This window comes from Atractosteus spatula, chromosome 7 (assembly GCF_055471065.1).
Source record: "Atractosteus spatula isolate fAtrSpa1 chromosome 7, fAtrSpa1.hap1, whole genome shotgun sequence".
In the NCBI taxonomy this organism is placed as follows: domain Eukaryota; kingdom Metazoa; phylum Chordata; class Actinopteri; order Semionotiformes; family Lepisosteidae; genus Atractosteus; species Atractosteus spatula.
This window is the reverse complement of record NC_142712.1, coordinates 1,289,299-1,312,974: the sequence shown is the minus strand read 5'-3', so window position 1 is coordinate 1,312,974 and position 23,676 is coordinate 1,289,299. Positions and strand designations below refer to the sequence as shown.

The following is a 23,676-nucleotide window of genomic DNA, read 5'->3' as shown; positions in this document are numbered from 1 at the left end:
TATCTGATTCATTATGTGTTACAGTGTATCTTGTATAATAAAAGCATAATAAAAGTTCTGCAGATGTATTGTCTAAGTTCTTAGTAACCATTTGGCCAATTATGGACAAGGAAATCCATATGAAATGAAAACTAAAACAAAAAATCAAAAAACCTAATCGTGATCATTATTACTGTATCAAAAGAACTTTTAATAAATGGCATTTCTAGGTGTTCTGTAGGTCTCCTTCTCAGAACACAGGTGATTGTTTTTAGACACTAAATTCTAGTAGTTTCTAGCACAATCTTGTGGTTCAGCCTGAGAGGCTGTTTCCTTGCATCACGTTTCTTCTTTCAAGTCATTTGTGCACTGGGACTTCGTAAAAAAGGACCTACATCTCCCTCTTGTGGAAAAAGAATGAAATTGCAAGGAAGTACCATGCAGCTCAATTTTGCTAAGGAACTAGTTATAGGTTTATTCCATACTGAAAAGAGAAGGAAACACAACGTTTCGGCTGTGGAAGCCTTTCTTCTCATTTCAGCAGGGAATAAACCTTTAACTTGTTCCTTTACAGCCTACGCATGCTGACGCAGCTACCAATTTCAATTTTGCTCAGGCAACAGTGTTTTCATGACTTTATTTATAATTTGCTCAGCTCAGTTTTACAGCTTGGAGGACTAAACCTACAGTTATATGGAAAAATAAAATCTTTGTGGCTGGAGAAGTGGTGTACGCCATTCCTTTCACTTTAGAGCAGGTGTGTTAAAATTCACATCTGTTGTAATCATGCAGTATTAGCCATGCCGACTCTAAGATGTGTGTTGATATTGTTTAGACTTCAATGTTAAACTAAGCCCTTGAAAGTGCTACATTCATCATTAAGTATGAAAAGCACCATGCTACTAAGATGAACGAATAACGTGAGTGGTACTGTATATTGTGGCACAATCTGGAAAAACAAATGAGATTGTTTTCCTTTTGTTAAAGAACTGCAGTGACCGCTGCTGTTATTACTCAAACTCATTCTCGCTTATTCAACCGAGTCTCGGGTGACTGTGCCCTGTCTGCCCACAGAGCTGCATTGCCGGTGGGGAAAGAGGACAGCTCTGCTGATAACACAGAGCCACCTGCACCCAGCCCAAAGAGACCTTGAACCCTGGACTGCTGGCAGCTGTAGCTTGGCCTTCACTCTCAATTGCAAGGAATTACCATGCAGCTCGATTTTGACAGGCCTCTGTCATGTTTATTAGGGGATGATTTGCTCATTTCAATTTTACAGCTTTTCAGACCAACTGATCATCAGTTGGAATTATATCATAAGTGTGCAGTGCAAAGTCTTCTCCAGTCCAGACCAGGAGGATGTTCTGCAGTGCCTGTGCTCTCACAGAATACAGTACTGACAGTGCTTGAGTGCTCCATGTATCTATCAAGGAATGGCTGGAGGAGATCCTTAATCCATTAACTACCAAACAGGTAGGAGCAACAGCAGAAGAAACCTCTCTCATTTGTAACCTTTCTTAATTTCTTATGAGATAGTTTCAATTATTTAATTTTAAAATACTCATCAGTGTGTAGCTGGTAAATAATCCTAACATTGCTCTGGAAATTTTATGCTTTATTTTCAGTGAACTGGAAACATGCACCTTTGGCAGGAAAATACATACTGTATGAGCAGAGCGCCTCTGCAGCTTTATTTACAAAATGGTACATTGTTACATTTTGTAAGTGTAATTGGGCTGTTACACTGTAACAGTGTATTCCTCCTTCAGGAGGAGGGGGATTTCAGGCCAATGAGAAGTGACAGATTCAGGGTTAAAGGTAATGGTGTTGTCAGAAACAATCTATTTGACATGTCCCTGGCCTGTCAAGGCTCAGCAGTATTTAAAACCTGATGCTCCGAGACTTTCAAGGCTGCAGCAGAAGAACCACAAGACATAACCAGCAGTGGGCTTTCTCTTTGAAGGTGTCCTCTGAAGTGTAGCATATGATGCTTAGTGAGGAGATAATGTTTGTTTAAGCAGAGCTTAACTCTTGATGTGGAATTAGAATGTCATGATCCAGTACATGTTTATCATTTAAAAAAAAGAGCATGGCTGCTTGTTGTACAGTGTAGTTCCGCAATCTGTGTTTCAGAGGCTTGGGCGTGACTGAGCGAGGCTGTGCAAGTCAAGACTGAAGAGCTGGGTCAACACTGGTTTCTACAGGACCCCGCAGAGGCCTCTCAGGAGGTCGTTGAAACTTATTGAACTAAAACTGCGAGTGAACTCACTGGGTTCTTGGCAGCACCACGCCAGGCCACGGTTAATGTCTGACAGTTAAGCGTTTAGTGCAAAAATCTGTTCTCACCCATGGTGTTGCGTCCAGATAAGAGAACAAGCCTGTGTGTGATTGAATCGTGTCAGTGTCTCAGGGCCAGCTCTCCTCTCATTCTCCACGCCTTTACAAGCCCCCGCGCTACTCCAGAGGCAGCAGCGATCATGGCCAGATAAACTAAGAACAGCAACACCAGTGGCTCACTTCCAAATTCCGTCTCCCACCACCGGGCACTGCAGGGCGCGAGTCGGCACACAGGGCCGTCCGGCCGAGCTTACCGCCGTCCGGCAGGTTGGCCCAGTAGATGACCCGGAAGCCCTGGAGGATGCCGTTGAGCGCTTCCTTGGGGGGTGTTGACCAGGACAGAGAGATGGTCTCGGGGGACGTGGCCGTGCCCTGCATGTTCTCTGGTGGGCGGCTGGGCACTGCACAAAGAGGAACAAACTCCCATCAGCCCTGGAAAGACCTGTCATCCCCTGCGATAATGACACAGTGACTGCAGGCTGCAGAACACAGCCCTCTGCGTGTACAGTGACTGCAGGCTGCAGAAGAGGCACCACAGCACAGAGAGGCAGCTCACTAGGGTCCACAGCACAGGGAGGGAGCTGCCTCACTCTGCTGAGCACTGAGCTCCTCTCACTTTCACAAAACCCAGGTATACACTATATAGAGCATGAGCTGAGCACAGAAAGTCCAGAGTGCAATATGACTGCTTTAGTTCTAGTTGATAATATACTCTATGAGTTATAATGTTTAAACTCTGAAAACAAGGGTTTTAGAACATAAATCAGTCACAAATTATTAGCAGATTCCCTGATTAAGAGAATACAAAATGTGCAACAATAATGTGATAATGGTTCAACGTTATGAAATTCTATCAGTTAATTAACGTTAATTCACACAATTCAAAGCAATTGCATGCTCTGACGAAAACAAGAACTTGAAAGGTGTTGCTTGCATGATAGATCAGCAGATGCTATTCTGGATGCTTCATGGTATGCGAGTCATGATCTGCATTTTTTAATTAACCTCTAGACACCTCTAGGTGATTCTGGTTTCCACATGTACTGTATACAGTATATGTAAAAAGGATGCTAACCTTCTGTATTCAAGGTTTCCAAAGAAGGAAATTCCTGAAGTTGTTTATGAAAAACATCCTAATTTATATTTCACCTTTTTCATTTTTAACAAGGGGAGATATAGAACACAATAAGCAAAAGAATTAGATCCATTAAAAGCTCTTACTTTCTCAAGTTAAATCAATATTATTAAGAAGCAAATTAACAAATTAATTTCACTTCTCCCATTAATATAATCTCAGATTATCATCTAAATAGTAACATTGTAAACATTAATAGAATTATTGCAATTCTGGTCTTGTAATTTCTGATTGCTGTGAAAAGTGTGAAAAAGGTGCCAGCAGGGGGCGATCTCTCACAATCTTCCCAGATTTTCCCTGCATAGAGAAGAGTAGTCCCAGGGAAAATCAACTGATTTTGCTTGGCCTAAGGAAAGTATTACTGAAGGCTTTTTAATTTAATTAAAGTGCAATATCTGTGGACTGTTGTAATCTAAAAGGACTGAAGGTATTTTGATTCCATAGTATTTTAAATCAATTTAACAAGATATGAATTTCTCTTGTTCAGGTGTCCACTGCAAAACATCAGGCTACAGCCTAGGATCTGTCTTGTGCCCTTACCCCACCCTAGTTAACCTATTACCCCACTCTCCATTAACCCCCCTCCCAGTACCCCAGTACCCCAATACCCCTTTCCCCACCCCCGTCACTGCCCTACACTTGCTCTGTGTCCCTGGCTGGCTGATGTCTTCGTCCATGAGAGAAGCTGTGGGAGTAGGCGGGGACCCCACACTCCCCACCAGGGGGCGCGGCGTGGACAGCAGACTCACCGTCCTCCAGCGTGGTGACGATGAGCTCCTGAGAGGACGGCCCGGTGCCAGCGCGGTTACAGGCCTGTACCACCACGCCGTACTGCGTGAACTTCTTCAGGTTGTCCAGCGTGTGCACCTCGCTGTCCCCCGTGGTCTCGATGTTCTTGATCTTGAACTGGTAGTTGCCCCCGGTGCTGTACTCCCTGTAGCCGATCTGGTATCCACGGATCATGCCGTTCTGCAGGTGCTTCTTGGGCGCCTGTGAGAGAAGGGTTGCGTGTCTCAGCAGTTTTGTTCTAGATCTCTTTGTAGGCTTGATTAATTAAGGACCACTGAGCAGAAGACATGCCAAGGCGCCTTAAAGAGCAAAGACCAACGAGAGCAGCCGTCTGTGTGACGGTGCGGAACACCAGTCCTTAAGGACCGTGGTCCAGCGAGGATTTATAGATCTCTTAAAACCGCAGCACTTTGAAAAGTGATTTATTGGCCCAGTTAAGCCATTAATTAAGTCAATTACCTACTCTGGACATCTTCAGGATCGACAGAAACAAACATGAACTAGGGGACATATCTTGAAATGAAGTGCATTTAAAACTAAGGAGAGAAAGCACTTTTTATGCAAAGGGTTGTGGGATTGTGGAGCAAACTACCCAGCCCATATCCTTGGTTTATAACTTCTCTTGTTCTGCTCTTACTAGCCGAAAGATGTACTGAAGACCTGAGAACTCCGAGGCTCCTAAAGGCTAGAAGGATGCACAAGTGATTTAGTACAATAGGATAGAGTCACTATTGTTCAGTACTACATAGTCTGCATAGTGAGGTGTCACAGCCAGAGATCCCTGGATCCAGTCTTACCTTCCAGGTGACCTTAATGCTCTGAGAAGAGATGGGGTCCAATTGCACATCCTGCGGTGGCCCATCAGGGGCTGAAAGCAAGCCCAAAGAACAGAACAGGTGAACAACACTTGGGAGAGGAGAGAGGGGACACTGGTGTGATCACAACAGGTTCTGGGAGGCGACACAGACTGCATCTACACTGTAGTGCACAGCAAAGGAAAACTGCTGCAGCAGAGTTCTGTCAAATTGAGCTGCAAGAAGATCGAGAGCAAGTAGGTTCTATAGTTCTGCCAATAGGTGGCACAAAATACCTAAAATCTATCCAGTTTGATTTTATTGGGAAAATCCTTCTTTGAGAAAATCTAAAAAACGTCCAGGGTCATGGTTATTGAGAGACATTTTAGTGTCTATATTCAGCACAGTGACATAGTGACAGTCAAAGGATTTCTTTCTTCTAACTCGTGGGTATAATAAAAAATAAATACAAAAAATGAAAATCTAGCAAGAAACAACATGGATATTAAAATAATAAATAAAATAAACATATGCTATGGTTTGGGAACAATTTAAAGATGTCAGACATCAAAACGCTGCACTGGAGAAAAACTGCCAGCCTCCTGCCAAATAAAAACAGTTTGTTTTCTATGTATCCTGAGCTTTTATTAGGCTTTAAGAGGACAGAAACTCTTATTTTTGACAACTAGCCACATACATTTGTAAAATAATACAAGCGGACAGAGACAGACAGATGGAAGATATTGAATAAGACACGCCATCATAATGAGAAGCACCAGCGCTGGTCTGTGGTCAGTACTGCAGCAGGACCATGGAGGGGAGCGGAGCCCCTGTGCTGTTTTCCTGCTCCACTGACTGCGACTGACTGTGTGCTTTAGTGTCAGTGGCCACATGATGAGTATGTGGTGCTGTAACCCACTAGTCATGATCCGCAAATGAGAACCGTGAGACCCGCTGCTCCTGGATGAATCACATGTCTCCCAGGAAGCATGAGTGGGAATGCAGTGGCCATCCCGGGAGGCACGAGTGGGAATGCAGTGTGGATCACAGGATGCACGAGTGGGAATGCAGTGTGGATCACGGGATGCACGAGTGGGAATGCAGTGTGGATCACAGGATGCACGAGTGGGAATGCAGTGGCAATCCTGGGAGGCACGAGTGGAAATGCAGTGTGGATCACAGGATGCACGAGTGGGAATGGAGTGGCAATCCTGGGAGCGGACGGGGGCTACCTGCTTCCTCTGTGGTGATGGTGAGCTCGTTGCTGGCCTCGCTCTTGCCGATGCGGTTCTTGGCGTACATGCGGATGCTATAGGTGGAGGAGGGGTGCAGCTCGATGATGGTCGCCTGGTTCAGCTGGGGGGACACATCTTTGGTTCTCTGCACTGAATCCCAGGAGTCTGCAACAGCGTCAGCGGCAAACGTTAGCACAGGCCTCCGACTGGCTGGTGTTCAAGGCAACTGGGCTGAAAGGCACGCCCACACTCAAAGCAGGAAGTGAACATTTTGACACATGTGTGCTGCTGGATGTCACACAGATTTTGTTGTTAAATGTTCTGATGGATTTTGCCTTTGCTTTACTTGCCTGCTTCAGAAGGGAACTGGTTAAGCGCTGGGAGAGAGAGAGCAGGAAGCCCTGAGGGCTCTACCTGATTTGTTCTTGCACTCGATGTCGTAGCCGGTGATGGGGCTGTTCCCGTCGAAGCCCATCGTCCAGCGCAGGGCGATGCTGCGGTCCCGGACGTCCCGGATCTCGACCTCGGGAGGGTCAGGGGGCTCTGCAGGGGCAGGAGGAGAGAAGTGTGAGCAAACTCAACTGGCAAACTTATCAGAAAGCTTTTACAGAGCAAGGTGACCCTTAAAATACCCAAATATCACAGCAGGAATTTCTCCTTATTAAGGAACTTTAAAGATCATTTTTCCAGGGCTGCTGTTCTAAAACAGATGTGCGATTTTGCACTGACTTCTCATCTTACCCTGCACTGTCAGCTGGATGATGCCTCTGTCTTCTCCATAGGAGTTGATTGCGTGGCAGGAGAAAAACCCTGAATCTTCCCTGACTGTGGGCAAAATCTGCGAACGAAAAACAAGTCAATAGAATGTCTTCATTCAAGCCAGAAACAATGCTGAGAGACCCTTGTAAATATCATGCATTTTCAGAGTAAAAGGCATTAAATCCTGTAAATAATACAATATTTTTAAAACAGGGGTATAGTGGCACATTCCTATCCCATTAATGCTTGTTATGTGCTCGGCCTTGTTTTCTAGACTGGTCCCCGATGGGAGCAGACAGTCTGCCTCGAACCCTCGTACCTGCAGCTTGGAGATGACCTCTTCGCCCACCTCCTTGGTGGAGACGACGTAGCGGCTCATCTCGGGGTTGATGATCCTGTCCTCCTTCTCCCAGCGGACGATGATGGGCTTCTCCCCATGAGCACTGCAGCTCATCTCCTTCTTCTGGCCCTGCGTGGCCAGGGAGGTGTTGGGGTAGGAGGTGATCATGGCTGGAACTGGAAGCACAAGAGGAGGAGCAGTGAACAGGGCGACCTGACGAAAGACAGCCTTTCTCTACCCCTGTCCTCCCAACATCCAGGCCTGGACAGTGGATAAAAGAAAAGAGTTGTCTCTGAGTATGAAGAACATCAGCAGGGTTACAAACGAGAGGAGGATCTCGTCCAGCCCCCTCCTGAAAGAAGCCTCGGGTACCAGCTTGGGCAGCGGGAGGCAAGAGAAGGACTCCGAATACAACAAAAAATCAGATTCTACCAGTTTTGGATGAAGATGTCAGATATTATAATAATAATAATAATAATAATAATAATAATAATAATATTTTTATCCTGTTGGCTGATAGATTTAAATGTAATTCAGCTGGTCTAGGAACTGTCACTGTTGCCCCACAGGCTTGAAAAAGAAGAAAAAAAAACACTTGTCTCTTTACTTGCGAAGGCTCTGGAAGAAAGTCAGTTTAGTGAACTGGGAAGGGTCAGGACGAACCCCGTTGTGAAGGTGCAGCATGTGTAGGAGTATGTGCGAGGGGACCGTGTTCTACCAGATGTGGACAGTCTTCAGCCTGACGGACAGGGCTGACAGCACTCACAGCGGTGCACGGCCAGCGTTTCCGCTGAGCGTGCTGGAACTGGCCCGGCCCAGTCTCCTATCCCCCAGCGCTGCTTCACTTCCACCCCTCTCTTTCTCTCCCTCTAGATATGCCATGGTTGTATAATGACAGCGCTTTGATAATCTGTATTAATCAAACACAGCCCCCCTCCTCCTCCCTCGGCACCCAGACCCTGTCGTGCTCTTTGAAGCGGCGCGCTCCGAGGGCTGGAGCAGTCTGGGTTACTCCGGCGCTCGGCAGCCCCGCTGATGTGATTGAACGTGTCAGAGCAGGGACTGCGAACGTTTAAGGTTCATATCTTATTCACTCTGAAGCTGTTTCAAGCAGTGTAACAGACAAGAAGGCTGATTTATTTTGCATGACAACTATGAATTTTAAGTGAGATGCATTAAGAAAAGGTTCCTCAGCTTTGCTTAGTGTGATTTTTTTAGCCAGATATTTTCTTCTTATAGATCATAAAATATCATTCAGGTAGGAGCCTGGTGAGTCAACAAGGGTCCTCACTAGAAAACATTAGCAATATCATATTGAGTACTGAGTGACACAAAATGACACAAATTGCACTATGCCAGAAAAGTAGTTAAGTAAGATGGCAACATGTGTGTCTGGGTATTGTGTCAGCTGTGCCAGTGCTGGACGTTGACGTTCACCAGTAGGGCAGCTCTAGCCAGGTGACTCGAACACGAAGAGTGATTCAACACTGCCAGGCAACAGGGACTGTGATTTGGACAAGTCTGTTTTGGACACAATGACAGCCCCAGACAGAGAGTGACAGCACTCAGATCTGATCTTCTAAATTTTATGAGTACAGTTCAGTTTTCAGCAGCAAATACAAATTTTAGGCTGTAAAATTAATCTTAAGCACTGTAAGAAGCAGAGTACCAAGCCTTTTGGCTTCTTCTTATCCGCTGTGCCAAGGATGATAGATAATGTGTCACTTGGTATCCGTGACCTCTGGAGATTCACAGTTCAAGACCTCTGCTGGAAAGATAACTGGATTCTACCGAAAATGGAGAAGCAGAGAGAAATCTAATCTCTGCAAATGCAGAACGGTTTTGGAGTGCCTCAGGCAAGCAGTCGTCTTGATAATTCCTTAATTGCTTAGTTGATGTATTTTTTTAATATCCAGCGAAATTACGGCCTGTATAATAAGACAGTGGGAAGCACACAGTAATCCTCTACAGGGAATCTGTTTCACATTATCAAGTTACTCTTCATTTTAAATAATATGCATTCATTTCTCTGTGTGGATGTCATACAGCTTCAGTTTTTTCAGACAGCAGTGACCATACAGTATATCCACTCCTGTGTCTGCTGTCACTGCGGTGCAGTTTCTGGAAATTGGACTTGTTTGAATATACAGTAAGTCATCTTGGATAAAGGTGTCAGCCAAACACTACAAACAGCAACAACACTTTTGTCATTCATTTAATAATCTTGCACAGTCACACATCTATATCAACTCCAATATCAAACTGAGAATCACACAAAAAAACATTGCTTTTGAGTGTAATACTAAGAACATTCAGGGAATAAAGCCAGACACAATCAAGGCAGATTTACAACTCTTTAAACAAATGAACAAAAGCAAAATTAAGGAAAAGAAGGCCATAAAGACGTCCAGCCGGATTCAATTTAAGTTCTCTGTTCTTTTAGTCTCACATGACCTGGAAATGAATGTCAAATGGATTTCTAAATTAATATGAAACAGTAAACATACAGTACATTTTCAGCCTGATTTCTGATTCTCGTTTTTTAAACTATAATTCAATTGGCAAATTTGTACTGAACACCTTACAGAAGAGTCTTTTTATTCCACCCACTCTTCCTTCAAAACATCATTTCAAAGTAGATTAGCCCAGTCTTAAACAAATCACAGATCTTTCTGTGGATCAATTCTGTATAAAACTGGACAGGATCAAGATGGCGCAGTAATGTAGGACTCAAATCCTGGGCCAATCCCAGAGAACAACACATGCCAATCGTCCTTCCCCGAGGGCCTGGAGTCTGGTTCTAATTGAAGTATTGACAGGTTTAAATGAAGCAAAAATAATGCTGCATATCTCCAGCAATACACACACACACGCACACACACGCACACGCAGAGCCTTACGAGCGAGGGCGAGCGAGGGAGGGAGCGAGTGGTGCATGCTGGGACACTCACGGCTTTTATCCCCTGCCTGTTCAGGCGATTGAGTATACTTTTAAGCAAAGCATCTTGAGTCTATAAGAGTGCAAGTCCGAGCTAAAAAGGCGTGAAATCCGATCTCCCGATGAATGACGTGGGCAGACGTGCCTCTGCCCTTGTGCCCAAGCAGGCAGGCAGGCCCCAGCATGCCCACTGCAGCAGGGACAAAGAGGGACCACAGCACTTCCCCTCCAGGAGCGCAGATCACCAAGGGACTACGCTGGCACTGCAGCAAACACCTTGTGCTGCAGTACTCCAAAGCACTGGCTTCACTGACTCTTACACACAACTAGTTTTCAGCTACACGTTTGTTTTTTTCCTTCCAGTGTGTCTGTATAATTAACTTATGTTGTCAACAGGAACGGTTCTTTTAGTGGGCAATCTGAAGTGGAGGGTTTAGGCTTTATGGTGAAACTACAGGCTGTCTAATCTGCCATCAGAGTCATTCATCACATGTCTGCTTTCCTGCCTAAAACACTGCTTCCTTAAGCATCTGCCTTTCCCCAGTCCTCCCGCTCAGCTGTACTCATTCTGAAAAGCTGTGAGGAAACTCAGTCGCATCACGTGAGACCTGATACACCAAGAATCACCAAGAAAAATATTTAGCCCAGTCAGGCCAAAATGGTCAAATTCACCCTATTTCCAGTATGCATGGGTGTATACTGTAGGTATTAGTTGTTAAATCAGAGTGTGTCTGTGTCTGAATTAGGAATGCATGACATACTGTACTTAAACAGACATCAAACACACTTTGTTCTCTTTCCCTGTTACAATATGATATGCTGTCCCTGTGTTGCCCACACTTTCCTGTCTTCCATTGGTCCCAAGGAGCTGCGGTGCACAAACCTGCAGAGCCTCAGTTCCAGCTCCTTACCTTGGTCTGGAGATGATTTCTCTAACTCATGCTCAACCTCAGGGCCTCGCACGCAAACTGTCTGCGTGCAGCTGAATTATACCAGGATGGTCAGAAAATTAATATCACAGGAGCAAAGCAAACTGTGGTTCGAAGATGAACTGGGACCCTGCCTTGATCCACAGGTCCCGTGGAAGTCAAAATCAGACCTACAGGCACGCCTGTGCGCTGCTCCAGCGAGGCAGCAGAACTCCGAGGTGTCAGGAGAGCTGCGGAGGAGGAAGATCGCGTGGGGGGAGGTGGGCGACGGAAGGGCTTCAGAAATTCAGAACTGGAAAAAATCTATTTGAGTTTGTTGTGAAGGCCATAATTGTGTGGTGCATTACACCCTCCTGCATCTGCTGTTCCCTGTCTTGTCACATTAACGTGAGACGTGTCCTGTTGAAGCCTTTTAACTCACTAACTTGATGCGAGCTCCTGTATGGGGTTGCACACCCTGTGGCTAAAAGACACTTGATTCTCTTCAAAGAGTTGGTACACGTCAAGGAGATGAGGTTTCATATCATTGCTACCTTTAACTACTACAGTGCACACAAAATAGTATGATGAGACTAAAAACAAACTAGAAGAAACAAATGTTAAAATCATCTGGCTTTTGTCACATGTGATTTAAGGACTGGGACATTGACATCATGGGTAGCATCACAGGTTTATTTAAAATCACAGGTGGTGAAAAACAACGTCTAAAAATTCTTGTTGTAAGTTAAATTCCCATACTCACAAACTCTGACAGGAAGGAAAGAAACGAGCTTTCAGATTCACTCAGTGAGTTGCTGTCAGAGCAGAAAGCTGAGCAGGCCCACTGGTTCCCGGTATAGACTGGGACTGGTTTAAGTACTAGCCTGTGGGTGTATGGCAAGAGACTAGTGTGGGAACGAGTCAGTATCTCCCTGAAAAACTGAACGCTGTCTGCCCAGCTCATCAGTGAGGCTGCACCCTGCTGGCTTCAGCAGCTGTGTGGGACAGTAAGGGGAGAGGAGAGGGGGACAGGGCATGTTCTGGGGAGACAGAGACCCTGAAATGTATTAACTTCAGATAAAACCAAACTTTCATTCTTCAAACCTATGCTTAGCGAGTTAAACAGCAAATACAAAACTGTATGATTGTTTTAGTTATATTAAAATTAACATCATCACTAACAGCAGGAGTACTTGAAGTATCAGTATTAAAAAACAGTGTATAGTACGCGTTGATAATTAGTATAGTATGTTAATTATATTGACAATAAAACAGGAAAACTATTCTCAGAAGAGCAATTAGCATCATCATAATCCCCATTTTTCTTTTTTACTATGTGTAAAAAACAAAAAGCAGATGAGAGAGAGAGAAATAAAACCTTCGTCAGAAACACCAGCTCGCTGTGATTAGCGTGGAGGAAGATGCTGGGAACATTAAACCTGTTAATTATTCCTCAGGCCGAAAGAGACGAAAACAGACACACAATTACATCAGCCTGGTCCTCTCACTGTACTAATTAGGCCGGTGCTGCGGAGAGCTCATTCTCTCATTAACTAATTACAGCTCTTTGCTGGGCTCCAGAATTCATTAGCATAGTTTGTTAACCCTGCTGCTCCTGGAGTTAATACCAAGCAATGGAGAGGCCAGCACCCCACACCAAGGAGCAAAGGCACTGCTGGGCCTATGTTAGGAGGGGTCCAGAAGGGCCTCTTTATGCCTGGTCTCCCTCTACAGCTCCCTCCCATCCCATCATGCTGAAATACTGACTCAGCGTTTCCTCCCACACCTCTGTGTTCCCCAATGCACCCATGGTCGGGAAATGGCTTCTTCCTGGTTCGGATCCGTGAGGCTCAGAAGCCCGGGGCTGTCTCAGGTTTCTGCCAGCAGCCCAGAGCCTCAGATGCATTCACACACATGAGTAGTTGAAACTGAATCCTGATGTTTGAAGTGCCGGGCGCCCACAGTACAGTGCGGAATCACCTGGGCTGTCTGTCTGTAGGGCCAGTGACAATGTGCCAGTGCATTGTGGGTATGTACACCACATACTGTACTACAGTTGTGAGAGGTTAACACTTCCTGTGGGCCTGATGGCCATATTACATTTATAAACATTATGCTTGTAAATAATCACCCAATCTAACTGGACCTGCCATACATAAACAGGAACAGATTCAGAAAAGCCAGTGAGAATGTCTAGTCTAGGACTAGCCAGAGACCTTCCAAGCTGAACTGGAGGAGGGCTGACTTTTGATCTCACTTCCTTCAGTGTCAGGGTGCATGCCTTGTTTTCTTTGTACCTGCCTGGGTTATCCATCTGTGCCAGGAAAGTTCAAATAAGACACACTGACTTTCTCAAACTGAAGTCCTGTTGTGTTGCAAAGAAACACAGTGATGATTTTTTGGAGGTACTTACATATTTGCACTACTGTAGCTTGACCATAATCTTTGTTAAGCAGATTCACATCTAACATGACGTTCTTATTAGTTGTTTCTGTATAGGACTCCTTCAGAAGAGATGGACAAATCATGTTCTAAAAAAGATGGGTACCTATTTAGGTACAATATGATCTTCTGTCTCCTGGCATTTAGAATCTCGGTATGATGTCTAAGAATAACCCATGATCCACTAGTTAATTCCTGGGGTTAATTACAGTACACCAAAGAAGCAGACTTTGACCTACCGTAACTATACTTTTAATAAACACAAATGGTTAAAAAAATTAATAAAAATCAGACTTTGTGAATTTCAATGCATTAACGTGGGAGAGAGCTTTATCACCAACAAGGAACCTAGTCCATCCCAAGTCTGAAGCATTGCTCACCTGCTGTTAAATCAGGACAAATCTAGACACAGCAACAACAGTTTAAAACTTTAGTGTCTAAACTCAACATTGCCTTCTTTCACTGCTGAATGGGAGCACAGTGCTGTGACTTCAGTATCTGTGGATCTTAACCCCACTGTGCGCACTGGTATTGACCTGGCCATGCTTACCTTCTAATGCACAAGGCAGCAGCAAGAAACCCGAAATGTGCAGCTTTACATGGGGGGACAAACTTTCATTTCAGCCCATTGCTAACTGTATCTGCTGGCTACGAGAGGGATCAGAATGAATGTAATCACAGTACGCCTGGCCTCAATTGTTACTATGCCTTCAGCCTATTAACACACTAACAGAAACAAGAAATGCTAAGTAAGCATATTTAATTTCCAGCTACAATAACTGTGACATACTGTACCTATACATTGTGTGCTGCATATGCATGAGAGCAGTACATAATTACTGCATGTAGGCAGCTACAAATATAGATCCACCTCTTTGTTGTGCTTCTCTTCACAAACTGTGCTACTACTTCATTGCGATACCTGTGCTGACAGTGTGCTTTTGGCAACACTTATGAATCAGCAGTGTGCCTGTCTGAGTCAGCTATTTGTTTCAGAACAGCAGTCCCGTGTTTCGTCCTCAGCAATTAACGCTGGCACACAGACAGTCATTGCTGATGCACAGCACTCGGGAGGGCATGGGCCACAAACACCAACTGAATCAAAGCCAGGGTGGCACATCACCAAACACACAACCAATAATCACCCAGTCAGCTGTGATACACATCAGCTTTAATTCCATCGCAACACCCTGGGCGAGAGTGTTGTTATGGAGGCCAAACTGCGAAGGAGGAATCCACAGAAGGCTGCTCCGGTGACTGCCAGCGTCCCGTGGGCGGCAGCCCCTGTTGTGGTAATGCCACATGATGGGTGATTAAAGTGCAAGCTTTTGAATCAAAGCCTGCGCTGCTGGTCTGAGGAGGCAGCTCACAGCACTGCCAGCCTGTTGCTCGCTTGCTGCAGGAGGAGCTCATCAGGGACAAGCACGAGGCACCCAGGAGGGCCGGAGGCTGCTGCCGTCCAGAGCTGGGGTGCACTGGATACTGGGGCGAAGAGACAGCACAGCTGGTCCAGCACGCCTGTAGGGCCTCTAACAGGAGGGAATTATTGCCTCTGCCACTACGCCTGGCTATAACTGCTGAAAGTATCGCAAGGCTTTAATATTTCCAAGCCACTGCAAGATTGGGTCTTATATCTGTTTCATGCATAATTTAACCACGGAAAAATAAAACCTCTTACCGCGCTCACAAAGAGCTCCTTAAGTAAATATATGAGTAACAATAAACACGCTAAATTGCAGCCAGCAATTTTCCTGAATTTAAGCAAGCAGGACTGATGGAGTCTCCCGGGATAACAGGACATGGAATCCCATTTTCCTCTCCTCACTTCTCCTCCAGCAGGAGTGCGATCAGCAGGAAGGGGGCGATAGACGCCGCGTGGGCACTCCTCCCTCGCCGCCAGCAGGAGAGGAAGTGGACTCAGCGGGGAGGCCCTGCGTCGGCACGATAAGGGCGTCGAGCTTCCGCCACACGAGAACAGAGCCAGAGCAAAGAGACAGGCAGGGCAGGTGCTGCAGGAGCTCGGCAAGGTGGCAGAAACTGGAGTGATGTATCATTGATAATAATAATAATGCATCCAGCTGATTAATCTAGTTTTACGAATCTTAATGGCACAATTAATTGAAAGCTAATTAAAGCATATGCATTTCATACACAAACTGTACAGACATATATATTATATAACTCAAGTTTCTCATTAATGTCTCTTATACCAGGCTGCAGTGCCTCAAGCTACAGTATCCACGATGTATTATTTTCTATTCTGAGGGTTTAAACCAGACAGAATTTGACAGGGATGTGGACTGATTGGAGAAACGGTTTTTCAAGGACTGAGACCAGGCCGTTTCGCACTGAGCCCTGCAGAGGGCAGATCACCACCGATGAGACAGGAGAGCAGGGGGAGTCTTTGTTGAAAGAGTTGGAGGCAAACAGATGTGGAGAAGCAGGAATACAAAGACGCCAGAATGCACAGAGGAACACAGAGAATCAGCCCCTGTCGCTAATTTTTAATTTAATGGCTGCAACTGCACACGTGGGCATGAGTATATGCAGAGCTGTGCAAGAGCCTCAGCCTTTGTGCACTATTCTACCCTTTTTGTTTACTGCTTTTCCTTCTTTATGCAGAAAGACCTTCCTGTGGCAATCTTCTATTGAAATATTATATATTGTATTTTAAGGAGAACTCAATCCTGATGATTTTGTATTTTATTGTAATAACTTCCTCCACGCATTTAAAGCTAAAAAAAGTTAACAGATTCTATAATTAATATGAAAGAAAAATGAAAAGTCATGACTGCTTAGCTACTCAAACCATTTTCTGTGATTAATTTAGGTGCTTAGACTTCACTTAATGAGCCACAAAATAAGTTGAGTGACCTCTGTCTGTGTGCAGTAATACTGGTTCTCATGATTTCAGAATACAAACATCTGTCTCCGTGAGATTCCATGGCTCGCCCGCATGGGAGGGTGGAGAATCCACCTCATTTGCCACCAGCAGTTTACAACAGAGCACCTGATTATGCAAAACTGGTCAGATGAGAGCAAAGTGAAACTTTTTGATCTGAAAGCATATGGTCCAAAAGCAACACCACACAGTCAACACCTTCCCGACAGTCATTCATGATGGTGGCAGCATCAGGCTGAAGGCATGCACAGGGCCGGAGCTAGACTGCAGTGGCTTCAGAGCAAGGAAAGTGAATGTCCTCAAGAGGCCCAGTCAATGTCCTGACTTAAATCCCATTGAGAATCTGTGAGATGTGAAAACTGTTGTCTGGAGGAGAACCCAAGGCAACCTGAGAGACCCTGAGCAAACCTGCCTTGGAGAAAGGGCAAACGTTGCACCACGTCAGCGAGCAAAGCTGGAAGAGACTCACCAGAAAGATATGCGGCTTCCAACAAGTAGTGAGTTCTTGGGATTGAATACCTCTGCAATCAGCATATTTAAATGGGTTTTCTCTTTGGTTTTTGCTGACATTTACCGACTGTAATCTTACCCATGGAAATCTTCAGTCTGAGCACCTGGGTTTTGAATAAAATGTTATGCTTAAAATAATGTGAATTACCACTATGGGACATCATAAAAAGAGACTGAATGCTTTTGCAAGGCACCTTATACGAGTCAAACCTTTCGAATGTTCCAGAACCTTGGTGTCGTGTCTGCTGGTGTGGCCTGAGCAGTCTTATGTTTTTTTTTATATCAACAAACTCGGAAGATGAGAAGAATATTACAAGAAATCAAAGAGGAAAGATACTGTATGGACCACTGGAAAGTGACACAATCGCTGAAGAAATCAGCCCTAGAAATGTCAAGCTCACCTGTGCCCGTGGGTAGTACTGCACATATTAACTGGCCTGCTTCTTAACTCAGACGCATCCTTGGCCTGTCTTTTAAAGATGGTTGGCTGCAGTGCATTTGGCTCTTTTCCATCCTGGACATGCAACCTAAACTGAATTATCAACGCTAAAGATCCTCTTGGCCTGCTTTTAGCAATCAGCACAGATACGACAGCGACCTCTGATCCTGTGCCTTCAGGACAAGTTGTATCGCAGGACAGAGGATAAACATGTTGCTACTGTTTAAATATTCTGGACTCAAGATGTGACTTGAAGAAATTTGTCACCAATTACTGTACATATACAGTACATGCTGTGTGTATACCATGCCTACACGGTGAATAACCAGAGAAGCAAAGGAGCGAAGAGACTGCATGCTTTGGAAGAGAGCTGTTGGTTACTAATAGGATGCAAAATGAGAGTGAAAGAGAGAGAGAGCTGGCTTGTGTACCTCTGAGCTCACTTTTCCACATGGCATCCTCTGCTTGAATAAAGAGTTGAAGGCTTAATGGAGGGAAGATAAGTCTTTGCTGCTCAGCAGATAAACGCACAGTTCACAAAGCCATGCACTCTCTTTACAGGGCTCAGTGGTGCAGAAACACAGGGCAGTGTGGCAGCTGGCCTCTGTCTCAGTGCCTCTGTTACTCACTGAAGGACTTCAGGACACCCCACTGTCTGTAGGCCAAGAAAGCACTTAAAACCCCTAAGCAAGCCTTTCTGGGGCCACTGCACTAACCACTTGGTGGCATTGCACACAATGCAAAGACCACTTATTACATCTTGGTAACAAAATAAATTAATTGATGGTATTACAAATTTTTACAAGTTTGAATTAAGCACAAAGTCGTGAACTTCGTGAAAGTATTATATAGTCACCATGTTGTGATTGTGACATGAGGCGGCCCTTCCTGCTCACTAGTCACTGCAATGACTGATGTACTGTGATGGAGCAGCGAATAAGTACAGGTTATGCAGCAGACATTTCACCGCAGAAATGTTCCAGAGTGATCTGCATGCACAGTTAACAGGTAAGTAGTATTTGTTGGCAAAACTGTTTCAAAGTCAAAAGCAATATTTCTGTTGGATTAAAAAGAGATGTATTCACAAGCCTGCTTGTTTACAAAGTAACTTCACCGGAAGATTGGTTGCCTCTTTCTGAATTGCAGAATGCAGCACTGCGCATACCTGGACCTTTAGTCTATCTTGTGATGCAATTTTTTTTTACACGTTATTGTGTACATTTTGCTTTCATTGTGGTTTGAAACACACTCATCAATGCCAATTCCTTCTAACTATGAAATATAAAAATAGCATTGCTGTTCCCCTTTAACCCGTACAGTAAGGGAGTCATAAATACAGTTTGTTCACATTCCAGAACAGGCCTGTTTATTCCTCTTGTGCCTACTGTATGCTTCCCCTCAGTGGTCCTCTTGACCATCAGGGCGATCCTTAAGCCATTCGCTCCAGACGGGAACTTTTTCCACTTTAAGAAACATTAAAGGTTTTTCATTTAAAAATGGTTGAGGGACTTTATTTTGGTACTTTGATGAGGAACAAACATTGGACAAGGATTTTTTTCTGGGGATACGAGCTTTGGAAGCTGTCCTGAAAGTGATTAAGGACTGTGGGAGACTGGAACCTGCTGCCCGGCCGTGTTGTTGAAGCTGACACCCTGATCATCAGCTGCTAGAGAACAGTGTAGACGGGCCACATGGCCGCCTCTTGTTTCTCACCTGTGTAACGTTCTTAACAGGACCAACAAATGACGGCAAAGGTTTCTTAGATTAAACCATTCCTTATTGCTGATCTATTTCCTCCCTCCACATTTTAAAAACATAGGGAAAGTTGCTTTTTTCTGTAAAATACAGCTACAAAAAATGAAATCTAGCTTCACTCTGAGCCAGACCAGGGGTGCGAGCTGTGGGGAAATGCAGGGCTGAGAGTCTGATAGTGGTCCTGTGTGAGAAGCACAAGTGGCTCTGTGAGAAAACGCACATGCAGATCAATGCGCTTCAGTGTGGCACTCACTGCTGCTGAACCTCCCCTGGCTGATTTATCACAGTGTTTCAGATCTGCCCTGTGTCTGCAGACTCCTCCTGCACTCATACAATCAACACTCCAGCACTGCCAGCTAGAGCTTCACAGAGCATGGCTGGGCAAACACTACTGAAAACACACAGTGATGGACAAGGGAACAGGCACAGGGTCACTCCACACTGAAGTGTAAAGAAAACGTTTCGGCTGTAGAGTCTTCCTCACCTTCTTCATCTGCTTTGTGGCAGACTCAGCCAATGTAGTCCCCTATGAAATGGGCTTCTCATGGAAGTTAAGAACTGTATTGACCAAAAGCTTCAAAGTGCCACAATAAAACGTTAACGAGAATGCAGAAGACAGTGAGAAGAGGAGTGGGGACAGTCCAGTCAGTTAATGCACTGCTTCCCTGCCCCAGTCCTGGTATCATTCCTGAAGTGGCCAGTGAACTGCTGTACTCCAGAGGAAGTTGAGCGAGCAGACAATTTATCATCCTGTAAGTTGGAATTAATTACACCCAGAATTTAGAAGAAGGCCCGTCCCATTTTACAGCTGAGAAACACAGCAGGAACCCACAGCAGTTACTTTCTCAGCATCTGGATGCCCCGCAGGTAGCACAGGGCTTGGGGCGCTGCTGCAAGGGGCCTTGCCGAAGCTTCACCAGCTGCTGTTTGGCACTCTCTGGTTTCTTTGAGAAAAAAGGCACATCTTGCCCACGTCTGCCACCTCCCCCCTGCCCCCCCGGTCCAGAAGAGACTCGGCCTTACTTTTGACGGTGAGGTACATGGACTTGCTGACGTCTGCTCCCACGTCGTTGCTGACCTTGCACAGGTAATAGCCGCTGTCCTCCTCCAGCACGTGCTTGATCAGCAGGGAGCCGTTCCCCAGCAGCTGGATCCGGCCATTCAGGGCAATGGGCTGGAACTGCGGCACGCCGGCTCCTGCAGGGACAGGCAGGGGACGGCAGCACCGGTCAGATAGTCCTGCAGCACCCAGCACACCAGCACTGCCCTCTGCAGACACCCAGCACACTGGCACTGCCCTCTGCAGACACCCAGCACCCTGGCACTGCCCTCTGCAGACACCCAGCACACTGGCACTGCCCTCCACAGACACCCAGCACACCAGCACTGCCCTCTGCAGACACCCAGCACACTGGCACTGCCCTCTGCAGACACCCAGCACACCGGCACTGCCCTCTGCAGACACCCAGCACACCAGCACTGCCCTCTGCAGACACCAAGCACACTGGCACTGCCCACCGCAGACACCCAGCACACCAGCACTGCCCTCTGCAGACACCCAGCACACTGGCACTGCCCTCTGCAGACACCCAGCACCCTGGCACTGCCCACCGCAGACACCCAGCACACTGGCACTGCCCTCTGCAGACACCCAGCACACCAGCACTGCCCTCTGCAGACACCAGCACCCTGGCACTGCCCTCCGCAGACACCCAGCACACCAGCACTGCCCTCTGCAGACACCCAGCACACTGGCACTGCCCTCTGCAGACACCCAGCACACCAGCACTGCCCTCTGCAGACACCCAGCACCCTGGCACTGCCCTCTGCAGACACCCAGCACCCTGGCACTGCCCTCCGCAGACACCCAGCACACTGGCACTGCCCTCTGCAGACACCCAGCACACCAGCACTGCCCTCTGCAGACACCAGTCATGCAATTCCAGCAGGATTTGGGCCTGGTTAACGACAACGCGGGCATGAAGACGAGCGGCTCTCTTCAAGGGAAGCTGCATCTGGGAATCGCGACTGGGTTGTAGACGCGATCCGATCTGGGCCTCCGCCGTGCAGCTCGGACAAGGCAGTGCACTGTCCGCGTGCACTTGGGAGGTCCAGATCCAGACGGGCAGAACCAGAACGTTTGGAATTAGAAGGAGAAAATCACAGAGGACATGTCCATCTTAAAAAAGGCTGAATGACAGAAAATTAAGACTGACAATGATGCCTTGCACTGTGGAAAACTGTGAGCTTGCAAAGAAATATATATAGAATGAGCCTACATGACAGGACTGTGGAATATCTATGTCAAATCCTCATTTAAACATACTCAGATGATTTAAGAGGTGCATTTAGTCAGCCGTGGCACACATGTACATTGCTACAAATGTAACAGGAGGCCAGAAAAAAATAAACACCTAGAATCAATAAATGTGCTCTTAGTGGCAGGTATTTAAAAGGTGCTGTAGCGGAATTGGTTTCCCAGCAACCCTTGCTTACTTCATTTAACACAGGAAAGCAACAGAGAAAGTTTTCTCATTCCCTTCTGTTTATTTACACACACAGAAGAGGACGGTTTACTGGGGAGCGTGCTGTACCAGACCCTGGCTTTGTTGTGTGGTTTCCAGCAAGCGAAAAGGGTGCTTTTTATTGCCGTAACCTCTAGGCTGCGGAGGACTCATTCGCTGCCTTTGCTTTCATCCAGACTCGTGCTCACGGAGAAAAGCCTTGCCACGGGCCTCGAGGATGCTGTCGGAACCATTTATGAAGACCGCATGTGAAGTCATGTGAACAAACTTCCTATTGCTGGCCAAATAACCTTGAAATGCATATCTATAGCCCATTCGGCACTGACATGCCTGTGAGAATCAGATCTGCTTCTGCAGTCTATAGCTTTTCATAAAGTAACTGATATTTTATAGGGTATAGACGGCTCACCACACACAGCGTGTAACTACAAGAATTTTTAATTCTTTTTAATTGTCCATATCTTTGTCTTGATACATATATCTGAAAATGATTTTCTTTTTTCTATTCACCGAATTTCCTTTCTACTACAACTGGACTGTATAGTCAAACTGATTGTGGTTGAAAGGCTCTGGCTCTGTCGGTGAGGTGTGACACCCAGAGCACACAGCCCGTCGAATGGGTTTTCCAGTTTCAGCTGCCTCAAAACATTCAGAATCTAGGAGTGATTTTTCATGCAAGAAAGTGTAAAGTGTAAAAAAGAAAAATGGAGAGCAGGATTGGGCCACAAAGTGATGAGAACTCTGCAGCTGGGTGTGTTATTAACATTCATATTACCAGTGGGTTCATATTTAATAATCATTCACAGCACTGCTGTGGACTGCCAGCAGAGCGAGGATTGACAGGCAAAGCAAACCGAACCTTTTCAGTCTTGAACAGAGGAGACCGTGACAGGACCTGATCCAGGTATTGAAAATCCTGCCAGGGCCTGACTGAGTCACCCCAGTGGCTGAATCGTGGACTAGAGGACACAAGTGGGAAGTGGGAGCAAGTCCCTGTAACACGGAGAGCAGGAGGCACTTTACTCAGAGGGCTGCGAACAAGCTTCCTAGCCATGTTGCTTCTTTCAAGAAACAGTGAGATATGATCCTCTATTCAATTAACTTTCATTTAACTTTCTTAATTGATTTCGATCCATCCTCCTTATGTCTTTATTTGCAGAGCCTCCATAAAGTCATACATCTTGCTGCTTCCAGGTCAAAATAACGACATGGCAATAGTAACAAGCAATGGAAGAAACACCAGCTGCACCATGGAGAAACTTTCACATTGCTGATGGGCTACCCCTGCTACTCAGTTCGGTCACTTCTTTGCCACTTAGGGAAGAGCTTGGTGCAGAACTTTGGGTGGGACCCCTAGAATTACGAGGGGAGACAGAAATGCCTCAAGTCCATGATGCTGCTGGAGAACAGGCAGCAGAATGACCCTTTACATCACCGTACTGATTCTATGCTGTGTTGTAACTCTGTCATAAAAACGGCAAGCACAGTGAAAAAAAAAAATAACAAGGTAACAGATGTCCAAGACAAAACCACTTTGTTTAAAATACTTCACTGGGCTGTGACATCACAAGACAGCGGTCACCTATGGATTTCACCTCCATGGGTGACTGCTGTAGGAAATCCAGCAGTCTACATGTGCCCAGCGTTCTGCAACTATTAAACAATAGAAATATCAAGGACGTATAAGGTGCATTAAGCTTATGTACGAATCATCTCTGTAATTAGCATGCAGCAAGGTTGGGAATAAGACATTCTGTGTGCGGTGGGATTTTGTCCTTAATTAAAAATGCATTCAAGCACTTGTGGTTAGCTGGAGGTCAAGTGGGGGCACTACTCAGATTCTGTTGCATTAGACAGAGAGAGAGAGGTAGGAGAGAAATATTGTTCAA

The 23,676-nt window shown here is 45.7% G+C and overlaps 1 protein-coding gene across 1 annotated transcript in view; it reads right to left on the bottom strand.

The window, feature by feature from the left end:
- dscamb (DS cell adhesion molecule b) overlaps nucleotides 1-23,676 on the bottom strand; it is a 166,411-nt gene that overhangs the window by 19,189 nt on the left and 123,546 nt on the right. Inside the window, exons 11-18 of the mRNA XM_088921142.1 lie at nucleotides 20,286-20,459; nucleotides 7,348-7,544; nucleotides 7,011-7,107; nucleotides 6,684-6,812; nucleotides 6,267-6,434; nucleotides 5,038-5,108; nucleotides 4,201-4,441; nucleotides 2,571-2,717 (exon numbers count right to left, since the gene is read on the bottom strand). Coding sequence (XP_088777268.1) covers nucleotides 2,571-2,717; nucleotides 4,201-4,441; nucleotides 5,038-5,108; nucleotides 6,267-6,434; nucleotides 6,684-6,812; nucleotides 7,011-7,107; nucleotides 7,348-7,544; nucleotides 20,286-20,459 — 1,224 coding nt within the window. The remainder of the gene's footprint in view (nucleotides 1-2,570; nucleotides 2,718-4,200; nucleotides 4,442-5,037; nucleotides 5,109-6,266; nucleotides 6,435-6,683; nucleotides 6,813-7,010; nucleotides 7,108-7,347; nucleotides 7,545-20,285; nucleotides 20,460-23,676) is intronic.